At 41.2% G+C, this 21,298-nt stretch overlaps 1 protein-coding gene across 9 annotated transcripts in view; it reads right to left on the bottom strand.

The window, feature by feature from the left end:
• Positions 1 to 21,298, bottom strand: part of AFF3 (ALF transcription elongation factor 3) — a 573,872-nt gene that overhangs the window by 268,636 nt on the left and 283,938 nt on the right. For all 9 annotated transcript variants that reach the window (XM_070236083.1, XM_070236085.1, XM_070236086.1 and 6 more), the window contains one exon: positions 12,183 to 12,230. In XM_070236083.1, the coding sequence (XP_070092184.1) occupies positions 12,183 to 12,230 (48 nt within the window). The remainder of the gene's footprint in view (positions 1 to 12,182; positions 12,231 to 21,298) is intronic.

Below are 21,298 nucleotides of genomic sequence, written 5' to 3'. Positions count from 1 at the left end.
ATGCAGATACAAGTATTTTGATAATGTTAAATTAATTAATATAGAAGCCCAGGGTGATTTTTTAAAAATATGTACTTTCTATACAGAAATAAATCTATATTTGAGACTATTAAAAAGACAAGTAGCTGAGGAATAGAGTTTTAAATTAACGTGTAAAAAGTCAATAATAAGCAGGCTGATCTTAAGATTTTTAATCAGGTTTCAGAAGCCTAATCAATGTTCACAGAAAAATACTTTAAAAAAAAAGCAGGGGCCAGCCCCATGGCCCAGTTCACGTGCTCCGCTTCAGCAGCCCAAGGTTTCGCCAGTTCGGATCCTGGGCGCAGACCTAGCACCATTCATCAGGCCACGTTGAGGCAGCATCCCACCTAGGATAACTAGAAAGACCTACAACTAGAATATACAACTATGTACTGGAGGTACTTTGGGGAGAAGAAGAAGAAAAAAAAAAGATTGGCAACAGACGTTAGCTCAGGTGCCAATCTCAAGAAAAAAAAGTAGTAGAATATAACATCCTTAATAATTTTAATTCCACAGAACCACAGACGTCTATTTAGAATTACAATGAAAAAACAAGGCACTGAAATAAGAGCATTGTAATGAACAAGTAGTAATAATAAACAGTGAACTGCCCATAGGTTACAACTTCTGTAACCTTCCAGGAAATTCAGGGGAGAGAGAAAGACATACATTTGCATAAATAGGCACACCTTTTTAGTGGGGAGGGAGGGAAGCTATAATAAATAAAATAAATCAGCTAGTGTTAGCACATGACAATTATTTTCAAACCTAATATGTGGAGACACAGGAAGAGGCACACCTTTCTTGCTGTATCACCAGAAACTAAAGGTGTTTAGAAAAGCAGTGCTTGGTGGAGGGATGGTCCAGGGAAGTGGAGGTGCTGAGCAGTGGAACTGAGCATAGCACTTCTCCAGAACTTCTGAGGTACAAGTGGGCCCAGGAATGGGGCTACGGGCAAAAGGAGAAATGCCTCATGTTCAAAAATAGCTAATTTGAGAGGCTAAAGAATATTGACACTGGGCTACCTATTCTGAAATTATGGGCTGTGTGGACAGCCTTCAAAATCGGAACAAAATAACATGCAAATAAATATGGGAGCATGTTCAAAAAGTTATGGAAAATATCTGTGTTCCAACCCCCACATTTTAAAAATATTTACATTTCCTTGCATCCAACAACCATAAAAACAAAAGAACTGTATACCTATAAATCAAGTTAACAGAACTTATAAAACAGCATATAAATGAAATGGCAAAAGAAAAATTAGGTTTAAATATAAGTTTTAAAATCTTAGATTTTTAAAAGTTATAATGATCTAAGTAATTATAAATATAAGAACTAAAGGAAATTATGTTTTATTTAAAATATATGATTAATATCTAGATAGATGTTCTAAATTTTCAAGGTCTATATCCCTTCAATCCTCAAATGATGATTCTCTATCTTAGAAATTATTTTAAACATTCTTGTATGTGTACTATAGTAATTTACAGCAAATCAGTGTAATTTCACAACCTTCAATTTGAAAAAATAACAGAGAACACTGTGTACAGTTTTCATGATAATAAATACAATTTTAAAATGTATGTCTTGAGTTGATCCTTTTGGGTAGACGTGTTGTAATTGTTCTAAGAACTGCCTTTCACAGAGCACATTTGCAGTGGAAATTGCTTTGACTTTCAGCCCTTGATTCTATGAGCAGCAACATGGTAATTAACCAAATTATCCCTGCAAATTTATTATCTTGATTTCTTCAGCTTGTACATTACACTCATTATCTATCAGAATGAAAAACTCGGTCTCATGAAAGATAGTCAGAATACAAGTGGCAGATACAAAAGGTCCAAGCTTTCCTGGTGTGTACACCAGCAAGAGCTGCCGGATTCCTTTTCACTTCCAACCCTCGCGAGTTGGGAGGTGGGTTTTCATGTCTCCTGCATTTGTGTTAACAGTAGAATATACGCTAACGCTCCCGGTAACACAACAGTCTCAGCCATCCTTAGCTGGTGTTTTAGGGGGACAGTACCTGAACCTTTTTGTTGCAGGATTGGAAGGAACAACAGGGTGGACAGTAAGAACAGACATTGAGCAAAAGGTCAAAGTCATCCATTCATTAGTCTTCATTCATTTATTCAGTATTTATTAAACATCCATTATGTGGTAGTCATTTTGCTAGCCCCTGGAGATAGCTGGGTACAGCCTAATGAGGGATCAGAAAGACCATTATGACTCAGGGTAATAAGTGTTGTGATAAGAATAAAGGGTGCCTGGGGAATACAGAAGGGGAGCACCTAACTCAGACTCTGGGAACCAGGAAGGCTTCCTGGAGCTCCCTTGACATCTCAAGTGAGGCTTGGAAGATACACAGGAAATAGCTGAATCTGAGGTCAGGGATAGACAGAGTGTGTTCTGTGGGTAGGGAAGAGCATGAGTTAAGCCTCAGTTAAGAGGTGAGGGAAAGAGCGGTGGTACCCCTCTTGCAGGAGTGGAGGACAGAGTGTGAAGTGGGCAGTGGTGAAAGATGAGGCTGAAACACCACAGGGATAGAGCATGTGTGGCTCTGCAGACCACATCCAGGAATGTGACTGTATTCTGATCCCAGAGGGAGCCACTAAAATGTTTTAAGCAAACTTCTGCTTTGGAAAGCTAATTCTGCTGCATCGTAGAGGGCTGGCTGGAAGCAGGCAGGAGGCCAGCAAGGGAGTCTCCAGGGTAATCTAGGAGGGAAAGGATGGTGGACGGAACAAGGAGGGTGGCAGGGGATGGAGAGAAGTACCCATTTGAGTGGGATTCAGGAGACAGAACTGACAGACTTGGTGAGGAGTTGACTGTGGCGAGAGCGAGGGAGAGGAGCCAACAGCTTGGGCAGCCGGGTGAATGAGGACAACCCATGCTGGAAGAAAAACCAGTGAAGGTTCGAGGTGACATGAGGGTGGAGATGTCCACGACACATCTAAGTGGAGCAATGTGGGGGCGGCTGCACTGGTGAGCATGAAACCGAGGGACCAGAGCTGAGCTCGAGATACACACTTGAGAGTCATCAGGGCACAGAGGTTAACAGAAGCCAGTGAAACTAGCCTGTGAGAAGAGAAGAGAGCTGGGACAGAAGCCGGAAGACACAACATCTAAGGGACAGTTACAGGAAGAGGAGACCACAGAGTACACCAAGAAGAAATGACCACCGAGTGGGGAATAAACCCATGCGAGTATGGTGTGAGGGACGCCAAGGCATGAGCATTTTAGGTGGAACCTGTGGTCAGTAGCAGCGAATGCCCACCAAGAGATCCCATGGGCAATGGTTTCTGTGCTTAGCGATACCCCAGCTTGGGGTGGTGACCACGGTCCAAGTTGCTTCAGGGGCGTGGTAGGGGAGACTGCAGACAGCAGTGTGTTGATGGGAAATGGAAGTGACGGCACAGAGGGACTTTGGCCAGACAGGGGGACTTTTCTGCCGAGGAAGGAGGAAAGAGCCACAAGGAATACAGCAATGAAGGAACTATTTTTAAAGATGGAAAGAACGTGTACATGTTTACTCTGAGGACAAGAAGCTGTGGAGCGATAGAGCTTAGAGGAGACCTAAGGGAGAGGAGGTGCTTGCCAGCTCCTGAGTTGGCTGCAGTGGGGGATCGGCTCCAAAGCCAATTAGGTAGAGGGATTAGCCCAAAGTGGGAGGGGGGATGCTTCTTTAATTTTAGGAAGGAAGGAGGCAGGGGTGGGTGACATCTGGGTAAGTTTCCAGGTCCGCCAGCAGAATGGAACACAGGAGCCCTGGGAAGGTGGAGTCTATGCCTGCTCTGTTCACTGCTGTACCCCAGTGCCTAGAACAGAGCCTGGCACATTGACTGAATGAAGCAAGCAGGCTGGGACTTCCTACTAATAGCATCTGTCTCCTCAGTGACAGAGAAGGTGAGGTTCCTGTTGAGGGTGGGAAGGAGATGCTGGTGTCAGAGGTGTGTGGCAAATGGGGAGGATTTGACTAAGCAGATAAAACTGGTTTTTGGGGATGAAGTCCTACTCTCTCTGTATAAATACAAATACACATGCCATACATAAATAGTTGTACAGTATATCTGTGGTACTACAATTTCATGAGGGAGCGATTAGGAAAAGAGTGTCAAAAAAGTTGCCTAGGAGGATGACCATGAAATAAGGTTGAGAAACGCCGACCCAGCGCAGGTGAGTGGATAGGAGGACCCCTCCAGTCAATAATGCTTGGTGCATACCGTGTTGACAGCGAGCCCCAGCAGGAATAAGTCCCTCTTTAAGGGAGACAGCAAGTCCAGCTACTGTGATCCCGCTCTAGAAGTGGGACTCGGCATAAAGCAGCGGCACAACTGGCTGGCTCCCTGGAGGGGTCTGTGATCCAGCCTCCAGCACCAGCTGCTAGAGAGAAGCTTTCACTGCTCCATCGGGAAGTCCTGCAGGGACACAGGGATGGCGCGGGCTCTAAGAATGGACAAGGGACCAAGCACAATGGTGCCCTGCTGGTGGGGGCAGAGAGTGCGAGAACTGTCAACAGAGGGACCCTTCTCAGAGGAGGGCAATGCCTCACCCACGGCTGTGCCAGCCACAGGCTGAAACTGGCAAGCTTTCTGGGAGAAAGATGGCAGTGTCCTTAGGGAATCTGATGGGGGCAGTAATGATACTGAGAGGTCTTCAGTGACTTGTATCTGAGGATCTGTTTGCAAGGACCAGCTGCCTGACAGAATTTCTAGGTCAGAGAGAAAACCAAAAAATATAGGGTAGAGGTAAAGAAGGTCACAGGACGCTTCATGCTACAAACTTTCTGACACAGACATACATACACACATCCACACTCTAAAATCACTTTTGTAAATAAACAAGAGGAATCTTATTTGCCTTCATATTTTAAATATTAATATTACTTTAGCAAATATTGTAATGTTTTTATGCTTAATTAGCACTCAAATATTCTTTGTTGAATGACTTAACACATAATAATTCCACAAATAATTTTCAGCTCTGATGCTCAGTAAGTCTTTCAAAGTCTGGCGAACATATATGCATATATTATTCTTAAGTATAGAAACAAGAAAGAAAAGAAGAAAAAATAAAATTTCACTGATTCTATTAAATAAATTCAGTACAGGAAGAAAGCAAGTTGGTTGGCTAGTAGTCAACATTAGCATTTTGTTCTTGGAGAATAGCATTTAAGAGATACCCAGATTAAAAATAAGTATGTCCCTGGGGGAATTTATACATTGGAACATATTATCAGGTATTATAATTTTACATGTATTAATATTTTCAACTCTATATAGTAAAATAAACAATACTGTAATGGTAAACCTCATTCATGGAAAAAAGATAAGAATTTGTCCTTTTCGTTCTATATCATCCAACTTTAAGCCCTTATTTTTCTGAAAACGAAGACTTGCTGAAATATAAAGAAGCAAAACCCTGTGCAGATGCCATGGAAACCTCGGTGGACTATACCAGTGACACTGTGTAGTCCACTGGACCCCATATGCTCTGTGCCAGCAAGGTGACTACTTCCGTCCCACCCTTCTGCACTCCTGTGTTGCTGGGGCTGGACTCTGCAAACCATCTTTCAAAGGGGCACTGGTACGGAAAGGAGTGCATCTATATTTGTTTTCTCCCCCACATTCTCTCTCTAACTCACTCATCCCATAAGCAACTGCAGGGTCCCTCCTGCGCATCTGGCAGGCGTTCTGAGGCACTGAGTAAATCTAATTCTTTTTGAGTTATATTCAGCCTCATCATTTCTTTGTTCTGTTGACATACCTTGCAAGGCTAGAGCAACAGAAAACTTAAAAAATCAAGTATTTTTAATGCCTTGGTCCTCTAAAGCAGTGCTGAAGTTCTCCAAGTATCTTCATGAGAAACTGAGGCTGTGTCTTTGACATTGCCAGAAACCCAGCCCATCATGCACTCCAGCTAGCTGACACGCCTCTCTGTACTTTTCCTAGTCTTTACCAGCCTGGGTGCAGCAGGAAGTGTCAGCTTCCATGGCATCCAGCGGCATCTAGCTTTTGTTGACACTATTTGTATACCTCTTCCTTTCTTCCAGTCAGCAGTTCACAGTAAAATACTGATGAACACCCAAGAAAAGATACCCGCTAAGGTATCAGAACTCACCCTTTACCGTTAGGGCAGAGAGTATGCTCCCACAGACCGTCAGCTACTTAGGCTGCTGCCAGTCCCTTGGTCTTCCTCCCCCGTGGTTCTGTATGTGCCTTTGTGATTTGTAATGATGTGCAACAGAATGAGACAGGTAAATGCACAAAGGCAAAGCTGTTCATTCCAGCAGGAGCTTCCAGACCTCTGCGGTTTCTTTGGCCATCACCCCAAAGCCTCTGGACTCGGAACAGATTCTGCATTAGAGTGGTCTCTTGTCCCAGCTCTGTTAGAAACTGAACACCTCTGGAGTCACCGCAAAGTCTACAGAGCGTAGCCAAATGGCCCTGAAACAGAGGAGGCTGGATGCTCCTTACAGCAGTAGGACGCCCTTGGCAGGCAGAAGTAGAACCATTTAAGTAGGACTTTCGGTTTCGGCCAAAAGGACTAATAAAATGACATCTATTAAACATGCATCTACAGATGTAAAATAAGATATAAATTTGGTATTTCTGTTTCTGTCCATTCAGACGGCCAAACGCAAAAAGAAAAATCAAAACAAAACACTACCAAGCGAAACTAATTTATCTTGGATGAGACTTGTAGGTTCTGCACGGTGAATTTCTCTAGGCCTACATCAGGCTCACTTTCACCTTGATTTCACTTCACTACAACAAGTAATGGGATATATTAATGGGGCTCCTCTACAGTTACACCCAGATTGATTGTGCTGTTTGTGGGCTGCATTTTATCACTAACAAAACCTTTACTGTTTGAAACAAATGAAAAAATGTATAAAGGAAACAGCATGAGCTAGAAAAAGCCCGTCTGGTCTGAAGCAGAAGAGGTCCACCCTGGGTCCAGCTCTGCGAATGACCCAAATAGGGCCCTTAGCAGCAGTCCTGCCTTTGTGCTCTCCTTTCTCCACAGAGTGGCTAATACATTTTCATTTGGGTTACAGAGCACGTAGACAGTGAAGCACGGGGCTTCTCTCGGCCCACCATCCAGGGTCTGAACATGCGAGGGGCCACAAGGATGTGCACTGCATATGACAGTGCTCTCAACTGTCTCCTCACCCAGAGGTCTCCCAAGATCACAACTGGAAATCTCATCCAGGAGGCTCCTCAGTTTCTAGAAAACCGTGGAAAAGGAGTTCCCTTTATTTGCTGGAAGTCTGTCCAATTTTAGCATCAGGAAACTGGTTTGAGGCTCCAAAATTTACATAAGTACCAGTTACCCCCTTTGTATAACCAGAAACGCAAGTCTATGCAAATATTCACTATGAATATTTCACAGGAAATTGGAATTAAATTAGTGACTAAAGATGAAAGCCAAGAAGGTAATCTGCTCAGATATTGCGCTGAAATCGTCTCTAAATTCATCCCTCAAGTCCAAACCAGAATCTCAAACCCCGGTCTCTTATTACAGGGGTTCATGTGTTATGAGTAGGGCCCCTCAGCAACTGCCATCTAGAGCCGCCTTGCATAAAATTTGTGCATCCTAGATTCCAGCCCTGCACAACCCCATTAAGTTGTAAACGGATTTTATTTGCTGAACAAATGTTAATGCCATTCTACGTTAATGGATAATGCTACGAAAAGCACCTATGTATTACAGCACTGGAACCTTTAAGGATGAAATACAGTGTAACTTAGAAAACTGTCTGTTACAAACATATGTCAGCCGTGAGGGCTTCCAGCCCTTATCACCCATCTTCACAGAACTCAGTTAGAAGTTCTCCCTTGGTTAAGTGAATTTTCCAATAATACACAGATTTATTAGGTCCCAGGATTAAAATTCTCTGAAGAAGAATAAAAAATAATTGCACTTTAGAACATAATGTAATATTCAAATGACTTGAAAACAGTTACCTCAGCAAAAATAAGACAGAGGAGAGGAAAAAAGAATTTTAAAGATGAGGTTGGTAACGTTGGCCATAAAACCTCTGTGAGTCAAATGCACAAGGCATGATCTGGCACTTCCGAATCGCAAACACATGGAAACGGAACCCTCCCTCTCACAGCAAAATGCCTGGGTGGTTTCACTTGTGAGCCAGGGGGACCTCTTCACTGAATAAGACATATAGTAGCCAGGAGAGAGGGGGTGCTGGTGCCAGACAGTGTTTGTTAAAATGCCAGCTCTACTACTTACTAGCTGTGTGACCATGGGGGAGTTGTGTTTAACCTCCTCATCTCAGTTACTTTGTCTGTAAAATGGGGTTGCTAACGGTGCTGACCTCATGGGGCAGCTGTGATGGTTGAATGACAGGCAAGGAACTTAGAGTAGTGCCTTACACATATCAAGTGTTCAATAAACGTTAGCTCTTCATCATTCGGTGAATGATGGTGGTCGTTACTGTAAATAGGATTTATTGCTTATAGAAAGGGACCTGAACAGAAGCAACGGCCTTCCCTCGCAAGAGGTCTCTCACCTCACTGACTCCACTTGCTCCCTTTTTTCTAGTCTGGATTCTGTCCCCTCTCCTCCACAGGAAAAGCACTCAATAAGGTCACCAGTAAAGTTTTTATTGTCCAGTCCATTGGGTGGTTCTCAATTCTCACCTCTCCTGTCCTCTCAGAAATGCTGAGCATTGTTGAGCCTGACACTCCTGCATTCTATGACTTTGACTGTCCTAATTTTCCCTCAACTTCTCTAGTCTCCCTCTCCCACTTCCATTTGCCAGCAGATCCTCCTTTCCTTGGCCTTTAAATGGAATTCAAACTCTCATTGCTCCTAGGTCTCCAGTCTCTCTCCAGGCAGCTTTACCCATTACTACCATGCTAATTAATCCAAAATGTTGGCCTGCGGCTCATACCTCTGTTCTGAGCTCCAGACCCACGTATGTTCATTTATATTCTCCATGTTTACTTGAATGTCTCAAAGGCACTTCAAACTCAACATGTCTAAAAATTAATTTATGATTTCCTCCCTCCCCAGCATCTCCCTCAACGTTCCCGTGTCTGTGAGTGCCCCACAAAGCATCTCTCATCTGGACATCTGCAATAGCCTCCCACCCCTCTTTCTTCCCCTCAATCCATTCTCCACAGCAGCCAGAGTGGTGCATTCAAGTTGCCAATCTGACCACATCACTCAATGCTCAAAGCCTTCCATGGTCCCCCTGTGCTTAAAGGATCTTGAACGTGGCTGAGAAGGCACAGCATCATTTGGCTTCTCCTGCCTCTCCTGCCTAGCTTTATCTGCATACTCTCTAGCCACTCTGGTCTTCTCTGGCCTTTCTGGGTCTCTGATAAGCAAAGCTCGTCCACTTCCTCTGTGGGGAACCCTCACCATTCTTCTCCTTAGGCTGATTTCCTATTCACCCTCCCACTATTAGTTCAACTGGTGCTTCCTCAGGGAAGCTGTTCCTGATCTAAAACTAGGTCACGTACCCTACAGTAAGTTCTCATAAAACCCTGAGTATTTATCACTATTAACAGTACACATTTATTTATGAGATTTTAACAGACTTAGTATCTATCTCTTCCAGCACATTGTCAGTTCCAAGAGGGCAAGGGGTCATGTCCTTTTGTACCACTATTGTGCTCCCAGTACCTCCCACATGGAAATGGCATGCTAACACTTGTTAAATGAACATCTCAACTTTCATCAGTTGAATGTATTTTTCATGACCCTGCTCTTCGTCCACAACAAGAGAGAGCCATCACTTGAATACAATGGCTGCAAGTAACAAGTACCTCTGGTGACCTCGACCACATCAGGTTTACCTGAGCTGATCGTAAGGGGAGAGAAACTGATAAGGAAAATTGGGCTCCACAAAGACTACCCATGGGAACTCAGCATCAGAAAGGCCAACACATCCTGTCCGTGATTTTAGCAAATGGAATCTGCTTGTGAGCCGCCGCAATGATGTTCATCATTCTCCTTTAGAGAATTCTTTCATTTACTCACTCATTTATCTGTTCATTCAACAAAACTATGAATTCTAAAGTCCAGACATTGGGGTCACAGGGTGGGAAGAACACTGATGTGTGACACATACACAACAAATAAAACAGGCTGTAACTGAGAAGGAGGAGAGGACATGCTCAAGATAAGAGAGTAAAATGATCCTGGAGAATGACTCCTGTGAGTGAGGCAGAGGACGGCCAGAAAAACTTTCCAGGCAAAACTGGGGACACTGACCGGATCCTCTAGGAGCTCCCTAAATACCAACTACTACTATTACTACTACCTTAGGTTGACAGGTGAAGAAAGAGAGGAAACAGTTCTCCTGGACAATACTAGCACCACCATCACCTCTGTTTCCTCCAACTCTACACTCCCTTCCATCCTGGACTACTCTCCTTGGGCTCTAGGAAGAGTGGAACTTAGAGAGAGCTCAGCTGTCTTCTAATGAAGTCCTTATCTCCACTACCCTTAACCTTGCATATACAAATCAACTGTCTGGTTCAGGTTTTCCCTTTTGTTCCATGGCTGATTCAAGGAGGCAGCGCCAGTGGTATGGATGTATCGTGGGAAGGGAGGAGTGGGGCCAGGGTTATAAGGCTCTCACCAGTTCTCTTAAGACAAAAAATAATGCTTTAACCTCTTGATTGCAGCATTCAGTTTTATTTTAAGTGAATCTTACATTACTAAACCATACCCTTTTGGTGTGTGAACTACTCAAGCTCTTATTCAAACTTCAAGCCTGCTTGGAGCTTGGAAAAGAACAGTCAAATGACAGATTTCTTCCATCTCCTCAGAAAAGATAAGAAAGGATAATAAGGCATAGGGTTTTTTAAATAACAACACCAAAGGGGGGATTGGTGTGTTCCGGTATTATCACTTTGCAGATATAAACACCACAACCAATCAAAGGAAGATGGCTTAAACATTAAATATTTGGACCTCAAACATGAAAGTACACTGAAAGAGAAAAAAGGAAAAATATAGCAGCATTTTACACTATCTGTTGTTTACTCTGAAACAAAGCCCCAGGATGGAGACAATACAGGTATAAATTACAACATGTATTTTAACACATCCTTAAAAGCCAGAAATGAAGCTACCCACTTTGACAACTGTTTTCTATATAAATCTCTGCCAGAAAAACAAAAATCATTATGAATTCAACAAATCAAACTTCAATCAATTATTTTGGTCAACTTGAGAGTTAATTTTTTTTAATGAAATAATGCTTCTGAGGAAGAAAAAAAGATCTTGCTTCTGAAAACAATTTTATGGTTAATGTAAAGTTTTAAACCAAATAATTATATTACTGTGATTCACTAGCAATTCAAGAAAAAGTGTGTAGGATGTCCAAAAGTTAGAAACATATTAAAATAAAATTTTTTTCTTTATAGAGAGTTGCCATACCATCTGGTTTAATTTGTTTTGTTTTTAATATCAGCTTTCTAAGAAGTACAAATTATTAAGCTACTTCCCTGAAAAAATACGAGTGAAGAAAAAAAACGGGTTGAAGACAACATCCTGATTACAAGTTTGGACACTCAGGAAAACACTAATATGGCAGAACAGCCCAACCTAAGTGAATTTGAGTGTGAAACTGGTTCATGGGCGGTATCTACTAGAGATGACAATGATGAAAAGGACAGGTTCACAGAGAGTAACAGGCAAAATAATAACATGCAAAACAATATAGAAATAAATTTTCAGACACTGAGCTTTACCTCTTTGTCAGAGTGCTACTGATTCTAATTGAGTTTAGGAGAAAAATAACAAGGCAACCCCTGCTTGACTGGAAAGTACAGACTATTAAAGGATGCTTTTAAATAGGAGAGTGATTAATGGGGGCATCCAAATGTGAGCACAACCATATTTTTCATCTCAACTGTGTTCTTCTGTCTTCCAGCTGATCACTTTAATACAGTGTCACCTCAGCCAATGCAAAGGCAAGAGATTGAGGTGTAGCTCCTAGATTTCTAAAAGAAGCATTGTTTTGTAAAGCGTCATTTAGGCAATTCATGGAATTATCCTCAGAAAAGGTAAAAGTCAAACAACAAACAAACAATGGGCTCCCTTTGACAAGGGAGTCACATGCCTCCTGCTATTTGAAATCTACGTCAAACCAGTTGATAAGATTTGTAAAGGAATATCCTTACCCGAATTATTTCTTCAACACAGCTGTTGGTTTCTCCAGATCTACTCTCCTGAAAGCAAAGAAAAAAAAAAGGTTAAGCCTGATAGAATAGATTTACAGTTACAAAGAAAAGATGACACATAAGCTTCCCAACTTAGAGTTTGGACTGGGTGAACGCCTAAACTGGGACTTACTGATGAGCTCCTTCCCTTAATGGGGTAGCTCCCATCATGGCTATGCCTGCTCTCCCTCCCCTCACTGCTGCACGAGGCCAGGCCACCCAGGAGCATGGCACATGCCCCAGAGTTTCAGCTCTGGGCCCTCTAACCACGCTGACTGTAAGTGGGCAGGCTCCTAGGAGTACAGCACACGACCGGCAGCTATGAGCTCTGTCTACTTTGGGCTCCATCAAAGTGTGGAAACGCGGCCTCCACTGCAAAAGTGGATCCAGTTCACTCACCAAATACACGCAAGGGCCCTGCCGATTACAACAGCTGCTACAGCTTAAGTAAAAGTCTGGTAGTTTTACTGTCCTCAAAGCCTAGATTTACTGGTTTGATGGCCTGAAAACTGAAAGACCAAAAGGAGAAACATCCTCTCAACGTTTGCACGGCACGCTGGGTGTCATACCCCAGAGCCACTTGTTCTGTAAGCCACGCTGCCCTGTGCTGTGGAGATGTTAAGGGCTCTGAGGAATGGTGGCTTCATGTCACAGCTGACTCTGGGGAGCATTTTAAGTTCCAGAGATGCTATGTGGTTATGTTGGTTACATAGCCTGGAAAGCAGGAGGCAGTTCTGTGGGGACATGAGAGCAGCATTTGCTAGTACAAGTGCCAACTGTGGTCTCAGGGAGATGCTTCCCTTGGCCTTGTAATTCAGTGATACTGACCACAGCTGAGCATGACGTCCTAGAATGAGGCTTTCTTCACAATCTCTTCTCTAAAGTCCACTCTCCAGGAATGCTTATCTGCACCTTCCCAGTTTTTCCAGTTAATTCCAAGTCATTCTTCAGACTGCAGGCCAGTCGTGATTTCCTCAGAGCAGGCGTCCCTGACCTGGAGCACTCACTTCTTCACAGTACTCACCACAATTGCCATTCAATAATTAACTCTTCAACCATCTCTCCTCCCTCTAGAACACACACTCCACAATTCAGAGGCTCTGTGATTCTCAGCACGGTGCTTCACACAGTCCTGAGTGTGCTCAGTAACCATTTGCTAGTGGACAGTGTGCCAAGAAATGAATGATCTACTTCCTGTAGTTCTCAGGAAGGTGAGGCCTATCACCATCACTCTAGGATCTTTGGAGACAGCAAAGGCTCCACCGAGGAGGGCTCCTCTGCACTCCCAGCCCCGCTGTGCACGGCACTCCACCCGCTTTTCCTGGAGGGAGAGGATTCTGCCGGAAATATTTGACCCTTCATACTGGGTAAGGGGCCAGGGGGAATGAAGATATGTGAGGCTTAAAAAGGCCCCACACATGGTTGAGACTTTCTCCTGCCCAGAAATAGAGGGCAGGTCCAAGTCTCCCAACTGAGGCCCAGAAAGTTTACATGATTGCCTCAAGCCACGTAACAGCAGAGCCTGGACCAGAATACAGGACTCCTGATTCGCAGTTGTGTACATTTTCTCTTCCAGAAGCTTCCCCAATCCCAAAGGCTGTGCTTAAAACATATCCATTCCCTTAGCAAACCTGACTCATTTGTTTGTCAAAGGCGTGTCATTACCAGGGTTTCTATGAAGCTTATATAGTTTGAGAACTTTTTTTTATTATTGTGGTAAAAATATACATATAAAATTTACCATTTTAACCATTTTAAAGTGTATAATTTCCTGGCATTAAACATTCACAACGTCACCACTACCTAGTTCTAGACTTTTTTTGTCATCCTGAATGGCAACTTCATGCCCATTAAGCAAGAACTCCCCATTCATCTTTCTCCCCAGCCTCTGGTAGCCACTAATCTACTTTCTGTCTCTACGGGTTTCTCTATTCTGGATATTTCATATAAATGGAATCATGCAATATGTGGTCTTTAGCATCTGGTTGGTTTCATTTAGGATAATTTTTCAAGGTTCATCCATGTTGTAGCATGTACCAAAACTTCATTCTTTTTATGGCTGAATAATATTCCACTGTATGGATGTACCACAATGTGTTTATCCATTCATCAGTTGATGGACACTTTGGTCGTTTCCACTTTGCCTATTGTGATAGCACTTCCTTGAACATCTGTGTACAAGTTTTTGTTTGAACATCTACTTTCAGCTCTTTTGGGTATATAACCAGGAGTTGAATTGCTGGGTCACATGGCAATCTATGTTTAGCTTTTTGAGGAACTGCCAAACCGTTTTCCACACTCGCTGTATTGTATATTTTACATTCCCACCAGCAATATATGAAGGGTCTAATTCTCCACAGCCGCACCAACACTTGTTATCGTCTGCTTTTGTTTTGTTTTTGATAACAGTCATCCTAGTGGGTGTGAAATGGTATCTCTCTGTGGTCTTGATCCGCATTTTCCTAACGACTAACGATGTTGTGCATGTCGGCTATTTGCGTATCTTCTTTGGAGAAATGTCCTTTGCCCATTTTTTAATTGTGTTGTTTGTCTTTTTACTGTTTTGTTGTAAGAGTTCTTTATATATTCTGGACACTAGACCCTTATCAGATATATCATTTGCACTTATTTTCTTCCATTCTGTGGGTTGTATTTTTGCTATCTTGATAATGTTCATGGATGCATAAAATTTTAATTTTGATGAAGTCCCATTTATCTATTTTTTCTTTGTTGCTTTGCTTTTGGTGTCATATCTAGGAAACCACTGTCAAATCCAGGGTTATGCAGATTTAACCCATGTTTTCTTTTAAGAGTTTCACAGTTTTAGTTTTTATATTTAGGTCTTTAATCCAATAGTTTGGGAACTTTTAGGTGAAGTTTATTTCCTTATGGGTTATATGATAAGTTTTAGTTAAAATAGGAACATATCCTTGCATAAATTACTCTATTCTAGTCTCATCATTAAAAGATCAATAAGAAAACGTGTAAGGCACAGCCACTACTGCTAACAGTGCACCAACAAAGCATGCACATCTATCCTACTAATCAAGAAAAACAGTGCTAAATAGCACGACAGGATTAGGAGACCCAAATGCATTTACTAACATTTCATTACCTTTTCCTACACTTATACCTCTTTCTGTTTTCCCAAACGCTCTGGTTTGGCCACATACATCTAATAAGGCCCCACTCCTATCCCCAATATCTTATCCCAGGACTGCTCTGAAAACTTCACCATTCTGAAACTCCAACCAAATAGGATCAGAGAGCTCTTTTTGGAACCTGCCCCAAACCTGCTTTCTTCCAGGGCAGCCTGAGGCAACCATCACAAAGGCCGTATGGAAAAGTCTCAGTCAGGCCAGGCTCGCTCGTCTTTTGGAACGATCTGCTTGGGAGTTCAATGATGGGAATAGTGGTCTCAATTGGAAAACATATCTTCAAACCCACAGCCATCTCTCTTACCCTACCTCCAAGTCCCAACTCTTTCCGACCATATAACTTACTAGCAGGGGAAAGGCTAAATTCTCAAGGTATCTTCTATTTTTCACCTTAAAACAATTAAGAAAGGGAAACTTGATTTCACGTTCTCCTGGTAGATTCAGCCAGGTACATAACATACTAAAAAAAGACTCTTCAAATTAAACTTTGGGTTTGAGTCCTTAAAGCTAAGCTTCCCCTGAACACGACACTTTAATTTCATTCGAAGTGATTTATATAAATGACAGGTTGCTCTTATGAGTATCTCTCCCTATAACCCTATAAATTTCCACTACCCTCCTCTGAAAACGAATGCACTGAGAGACAAATGCAGTATAGACGCCCTGTTAAATAATTCCCTCATCACTGTAGATGGACTATGTAGGATTATTACATTGGGTCATCTCGAGGGCAGCTCAAAGCTCATTTCCTACTGGGAGGGCCCCTTGTAAAGCTGAGGAGGTACCAGAAGTGAGGCCAGGATAAAGGACTTCCAACAACAGTTTCAGGAAGTCTTGGCCTTAAAATACAGTATGGATAGTCCTTGGCAGAGGAAAATCTAGGGGATTCTCTGGAACATGTCTGACTCCTGGGGACAAGAACGGTATCACATTGGGTCTGAATCTCCAGAGAAGGGTACCGTATTGGGTCTCAATCTCCAGGACCCCATTTAGATTGGAGTGGACCCATGAAGCACAGTACTGTAGAAAGTCTGAATTGGAAGGAAATTTAGAGATCATTTTAGGCCATCTCAATGACTTTAACAGATGGAGAAACTGTGGCCCAGAGAAGTGAAAGGCTTTGTGAAAAATCATTTTGGCAGCAAGGGGCACTCAAGGTAAAACCCACACACATTTTTTCAACACCAGCTTCATGATTTTCTGCTATTTTCTGCTCTAAGTTCAACCCTTTGGCTCAACTTGAGGTCACTGTCACACTTAAGGTACAAAAATAAAAGAATCTGGACAGTATTGGGGTAAATTTCCTCCTTCCTTTCCATGCTGCAAATTATCCAACACTCAGTCACTCTGTGTCTTATTCGCTAACCTCCAACACCACATACATCAACCAAAGGGGTTAGAGAGAGGAGAGTAAGAGGAGAGAAAGGGTTAAAACTACCATCCCTTCTGTGACATTAACAAATTAGAGACAAGGATTTGTGTCCTCAGAAATTGGAGGACAGAATTCCACCTCTTCTTTTCCAAATACACAAAAGGGGGTAGGCAGGCAGTGTTGGGGTGGGCAGGGTAGGGGTGGGGAGGAGACGGCAGGGCCTTTTTCACCCTCTTGAGGTCTTTTTCAAATCTGGTTTTGGCTACAGTCATGTCCTTTGATTATATTTACATTCTAAAAACTTTCAGTGTTTATGAACAAGATTAAAACATGCATGTGATTTACATCTCCAAATCTGTGTTTATATGTTTCACAATAAAGTTATTGTTTTCCTTGGAAAGGTACCCGCTGAGAAGGAGGGCTGCACAATGCAAATTTTAATTACTCTGTATTTTTTGAGGGTTTGTAGCTGTTGTTTCATGCTGAGTCGCTGAGCTGTTGCTCCGTATTTACTCCGACTTTGATGAACCCACCCCATTTTCCTATCATTACATTTTGAAATCTGTCATAACAGTCTCACCTCATTGAACCTCCAGATAAACTTCAATTAAAAGCTAGCAACCCCAGCTGATTCTCCTTCTCTACATCCTTGTCTATCACGTTCCTTTCATGGAACTGCTTTCCCCAAATCCTACCACTTAAAAATAAACACCACACAATCTGCCAGGGAAATGGAAGGAACTGAGCTGTGGGTGAGTATAGTTCAAGAAATAGCCAGGAGCATCCTGTCACTGAGAGCAGAAGTCCCTAATTACCATGCCAAGCACAGAGCACTGGAAGAAGCAAGCAACGCTTACGGAGAAAAGGCTCCATCAAATCAGTGGGAAATGGCATTTCACTGCAGAGGAGACGAAGCTGCACGCGTCCTATTTTCAAAAGCAGTTTAACTCTTCATCAGACATATTTAAGGCAGAACCTTCACTCTAAAATAATACTACTTTATTACTATTTTAATTATATGTTTCAGGGTACAACACTATAATTCAACATCTCTATACACTACAAAGTGATTACCCCTAAAAGTCTAGTTACCATCCATCACCCTACAATTGACGCCCTTCACCCCCTTTGCCCACCTCCAACCCCCTTCTCCTCTGTAACCACTAATCTGTTCTCTGGATCTAGGAGTTTGTTTTCGTTTTGTTTTGTTTGTTCACTTGTTTCATTTTTGTTTAGATTCCACATATGAGTGAAATCATACAATATTTGTCCTTCTCTTTCTGACTTATTTTACTTCACATAATACCCCTCAAGGTCCATCCATGTTGTGGCAAATGGCAAGATATCATTCTTTTTCATGGTTGCATAGTATTCCACTGTATATACATACCACCTCTTCTTTATCCATTCATCAACTGATGGACACTTAGATTGTTTCCATATCTTGGCTATTGTAAGTAATCCTGCATTGAACACGGGGGTGCGTATAACTTTCTGAATTAGTGTTTTCATTTTCCTTAGGTAAACACCCAGTAGTGGAATAGCTGGATCACATGGTAGTTCTATTTTCTAATTTTTGAGGAAGCTCCATACTGTTTTCCATAGTGGCTGAACCAGTTTACATTCCCACCAACAGTGTGCAAGTGTTCTCTTTTCTTCACATTGTTTCCAAGACTTGTTATTTCTTGTCTTTTTGATAACAGCCATTCTAACAGGTGTGAGGTGATACCTCACTGTGACTTTGATTTGCATTAATACTACTTTAATGCCTTTGTCTGTCTGCAAAAGGCCCTCAAGCATTTAGAAATTGTTTATCACATGCACACACTCAAATACTTCCACAAAAGTATTTCTAAATAAGTCTTACTATTCATTTTTCTTCTTCTTCTTCTTTTTTCTTTTGGTGGGGAAGATTGGCCCTGAGCTAACATCTGTAGCCAATTTTCCTCCGTTTTGTATGTGGGATGCTGCCACAGCATGCTGTGGTATGTAGATCCACACCTGGGGTCCGAACCCGCAAATCCCAGGTCACCAAAGCAGAGTACACACGAACTTAACCACTATGCCACCAGGCGAGCCCTGAAATATTACAGCCCTGAAGTATTTATAGAAATACTGAGACAAAGAAATTATGTGTGGCATCAATGCCACCAAAGCAGTGGGTGAGGATCTAGGCTCGAATTCAGGGATCATCATAACTCTGTGTGAAGCCCCACCCACTGACTGTATCCTCAGCCTCAACTGAGGCAAGGGTTACCTGTGGACAAGGAGGCAGCCAGCAAGTTCTCTCCCAAATTCAGCCTGTCTTACACCCAACCTAATATCTCTCCTTTTAATAGCTCCTCTCTGCTTCCATTCATCCAAGCTGGAAGCTCAGCTTCCTTCCTCATCAGTTCCCCTCCTTATCTCCTGCATCTGCTCAGCAAATCAGTTCCTTCACCTTTTGCTCTGTCACTTACATCCATCCCTTCCTCTCTGATCCTACTGTCACTCCCATCATCTAGACATTTATACTTTGAGAGGAAAAATAAGTAAAAAGAATAGTAAGAGAAGAAAGGTATACAAAGGTGTATTATAGAAATACAAAGTGACAGCAAACGGTGGTAATATTAATATCAACCAAAGGACAGTTCACAGCACAATACAGAAGGAAGAAAAATAGGGCATTAATAGAGCATCAATACAAGGTATGCTAAGAAAAAGGAAGAGAAATAGAATTATTATGCTTGAAAGCCTTTAATCAATCCCTATTTTTCCTAATAGACAAAATGTGCCAAAAAAAAAACACCCCACACAAACCTATATCAAAGGATAGATAATTTGAAAAATAAAATTAAATAAGGCCAAATTGAGAGATATAATGAAATTAGAATTCTATGCCTCCCCAACTTTTCAAGCATATATAAAAGACAGTTACCGAAGCGGTCATACACTGAGCTACAAAAGAACTTCAAAAAGTTTCAAAAAAGTAATTGTTTTATAGTCCAGACTCTTTAACCACAAGTTATCAAAACAATTAAGCTATGAATTAAACACTGTGTAGACATAAAAGTCTCCTAGAATTCTTGGAATAAAACAAATACCACACACTTATAAATAACTCTTTATATTTACAAAAAAATAAAACTAAAATACTGCAAAACAAAATTATAGGATGATCCCAAAGATATTCTGGGGGGGCAAATTCATACTCTGAAAGCTTTCATTATTTTTTAAAAGGAAATTTATGTGCTAAGCAATCAATTAACAGTTTAAAATCAAAAGAGACACAAAAAAGGAAGAAAATAACAAGTAGAAAAAATCAATGAAATATTTACAAAACAAAAAATCAGTCGAATTTATAAAGCCAAAATATAATTTCATAAAAACAAAACATATATCTAAAAACAACAGTAGAAAGTCACTTAAAATCTGCTCAATGAAAAGAAAGCCCAAATAAACATAATTTGATATAAGAAGGGGAAAAAATATATGAGATTATAAGAAGATATTGATATTAATATTAAAATAGAACACAATGCTAATAAACAAAAAATTTTGATGAAGGAGGCAACTTTCTGAAAAAAGCTTTACTTAAGAAACAAAGAGAAATGAGATTAGACCATAAACTCGAGAATGTAGATTAAACTAAATTAAAAAATTATCTTCAAATAAGGCTTCAAGCCAGATAATTTTAGAGTGAAGTATTTCAAACTTTCAAGGAGAGACTAATTCCTATATATTTTCTTTTATAATATAAAAAGTAATGGAAAGCAACATGATTTATTTCATTAAATTAATATAAAAATCTCACATAAGAGAATAAACCAATATCCCTTATGAAGATAAATGTAAAATCCTCAATAGATTATTAGTAAATATAATTCAATAAAATATTACAAGAATTAGTGAGAATTTAGTGGGATTTGTCCCAGGAATGCAAAAATGGTTTAATATTTCATATTAAGGCCCTTTTACAGTATTGTCTCAGTAGGGAAAACATGTAAAACTGTGATCATCTCAGCTTACAGATTTTTGATCATTTTTACCTAGAAAAATCCAAAAGACTCCACTGTTACTCTTATTAAAAAGCAAGGTAAAAAAAGGGGTTGGATAGAAACTAGTCAAAGCTCAATAGCTCTTCTGTGCAGCAGCAATAAACTATTCAAAAATATTTTTAAAATGCCACCCACAATATCAAGAAAAATAAATGAGGAATAACTTTAACAAAAAATGTTCAAGATCCATAAGAAAAATCCTCAGGATTCTACTGAAAAACCAAAAAGAAATACCTGAAAGGAACTGAGCTAGACTCTCAAATACTGTCCAACTCTAATGCACAATACACAGCCAGATAAACATGTCAAGAGAAACAAACCACAAACCGCATTAACTTAAAAAAAACGGAGATGAAAGTCACACAACAGAAAATCAACCATTTTAAAATGTACAATTCAGTGGCATTTAGTCCATTCACAATATTGTGAATTATAATCACCTCCATTTGTCCCAAAACATTCCTATCGTTACAAAGGAAAACACCGTACCCATTGAGCAGCTTCTCCCCG

The sequence above is a fragment of the Equus caballus genome, chromosome 15 (genome assembly GCF_041296265.1).
Source record: "Equus caballus isolate H_3958 breed thoroughbred chromosome 15, TB-T2T, whole genome shotgun sequence".
NCBI classification, from domain to species: domain Eukaryota; kingdom Metazoa; phylum Chordata; class Mammalia; order Perissodactyla; family Equidae; genus Equus; species Equus caballus.
This window is presented reverse-complemented; position numbering and strand designations above follow the sequence as displayed.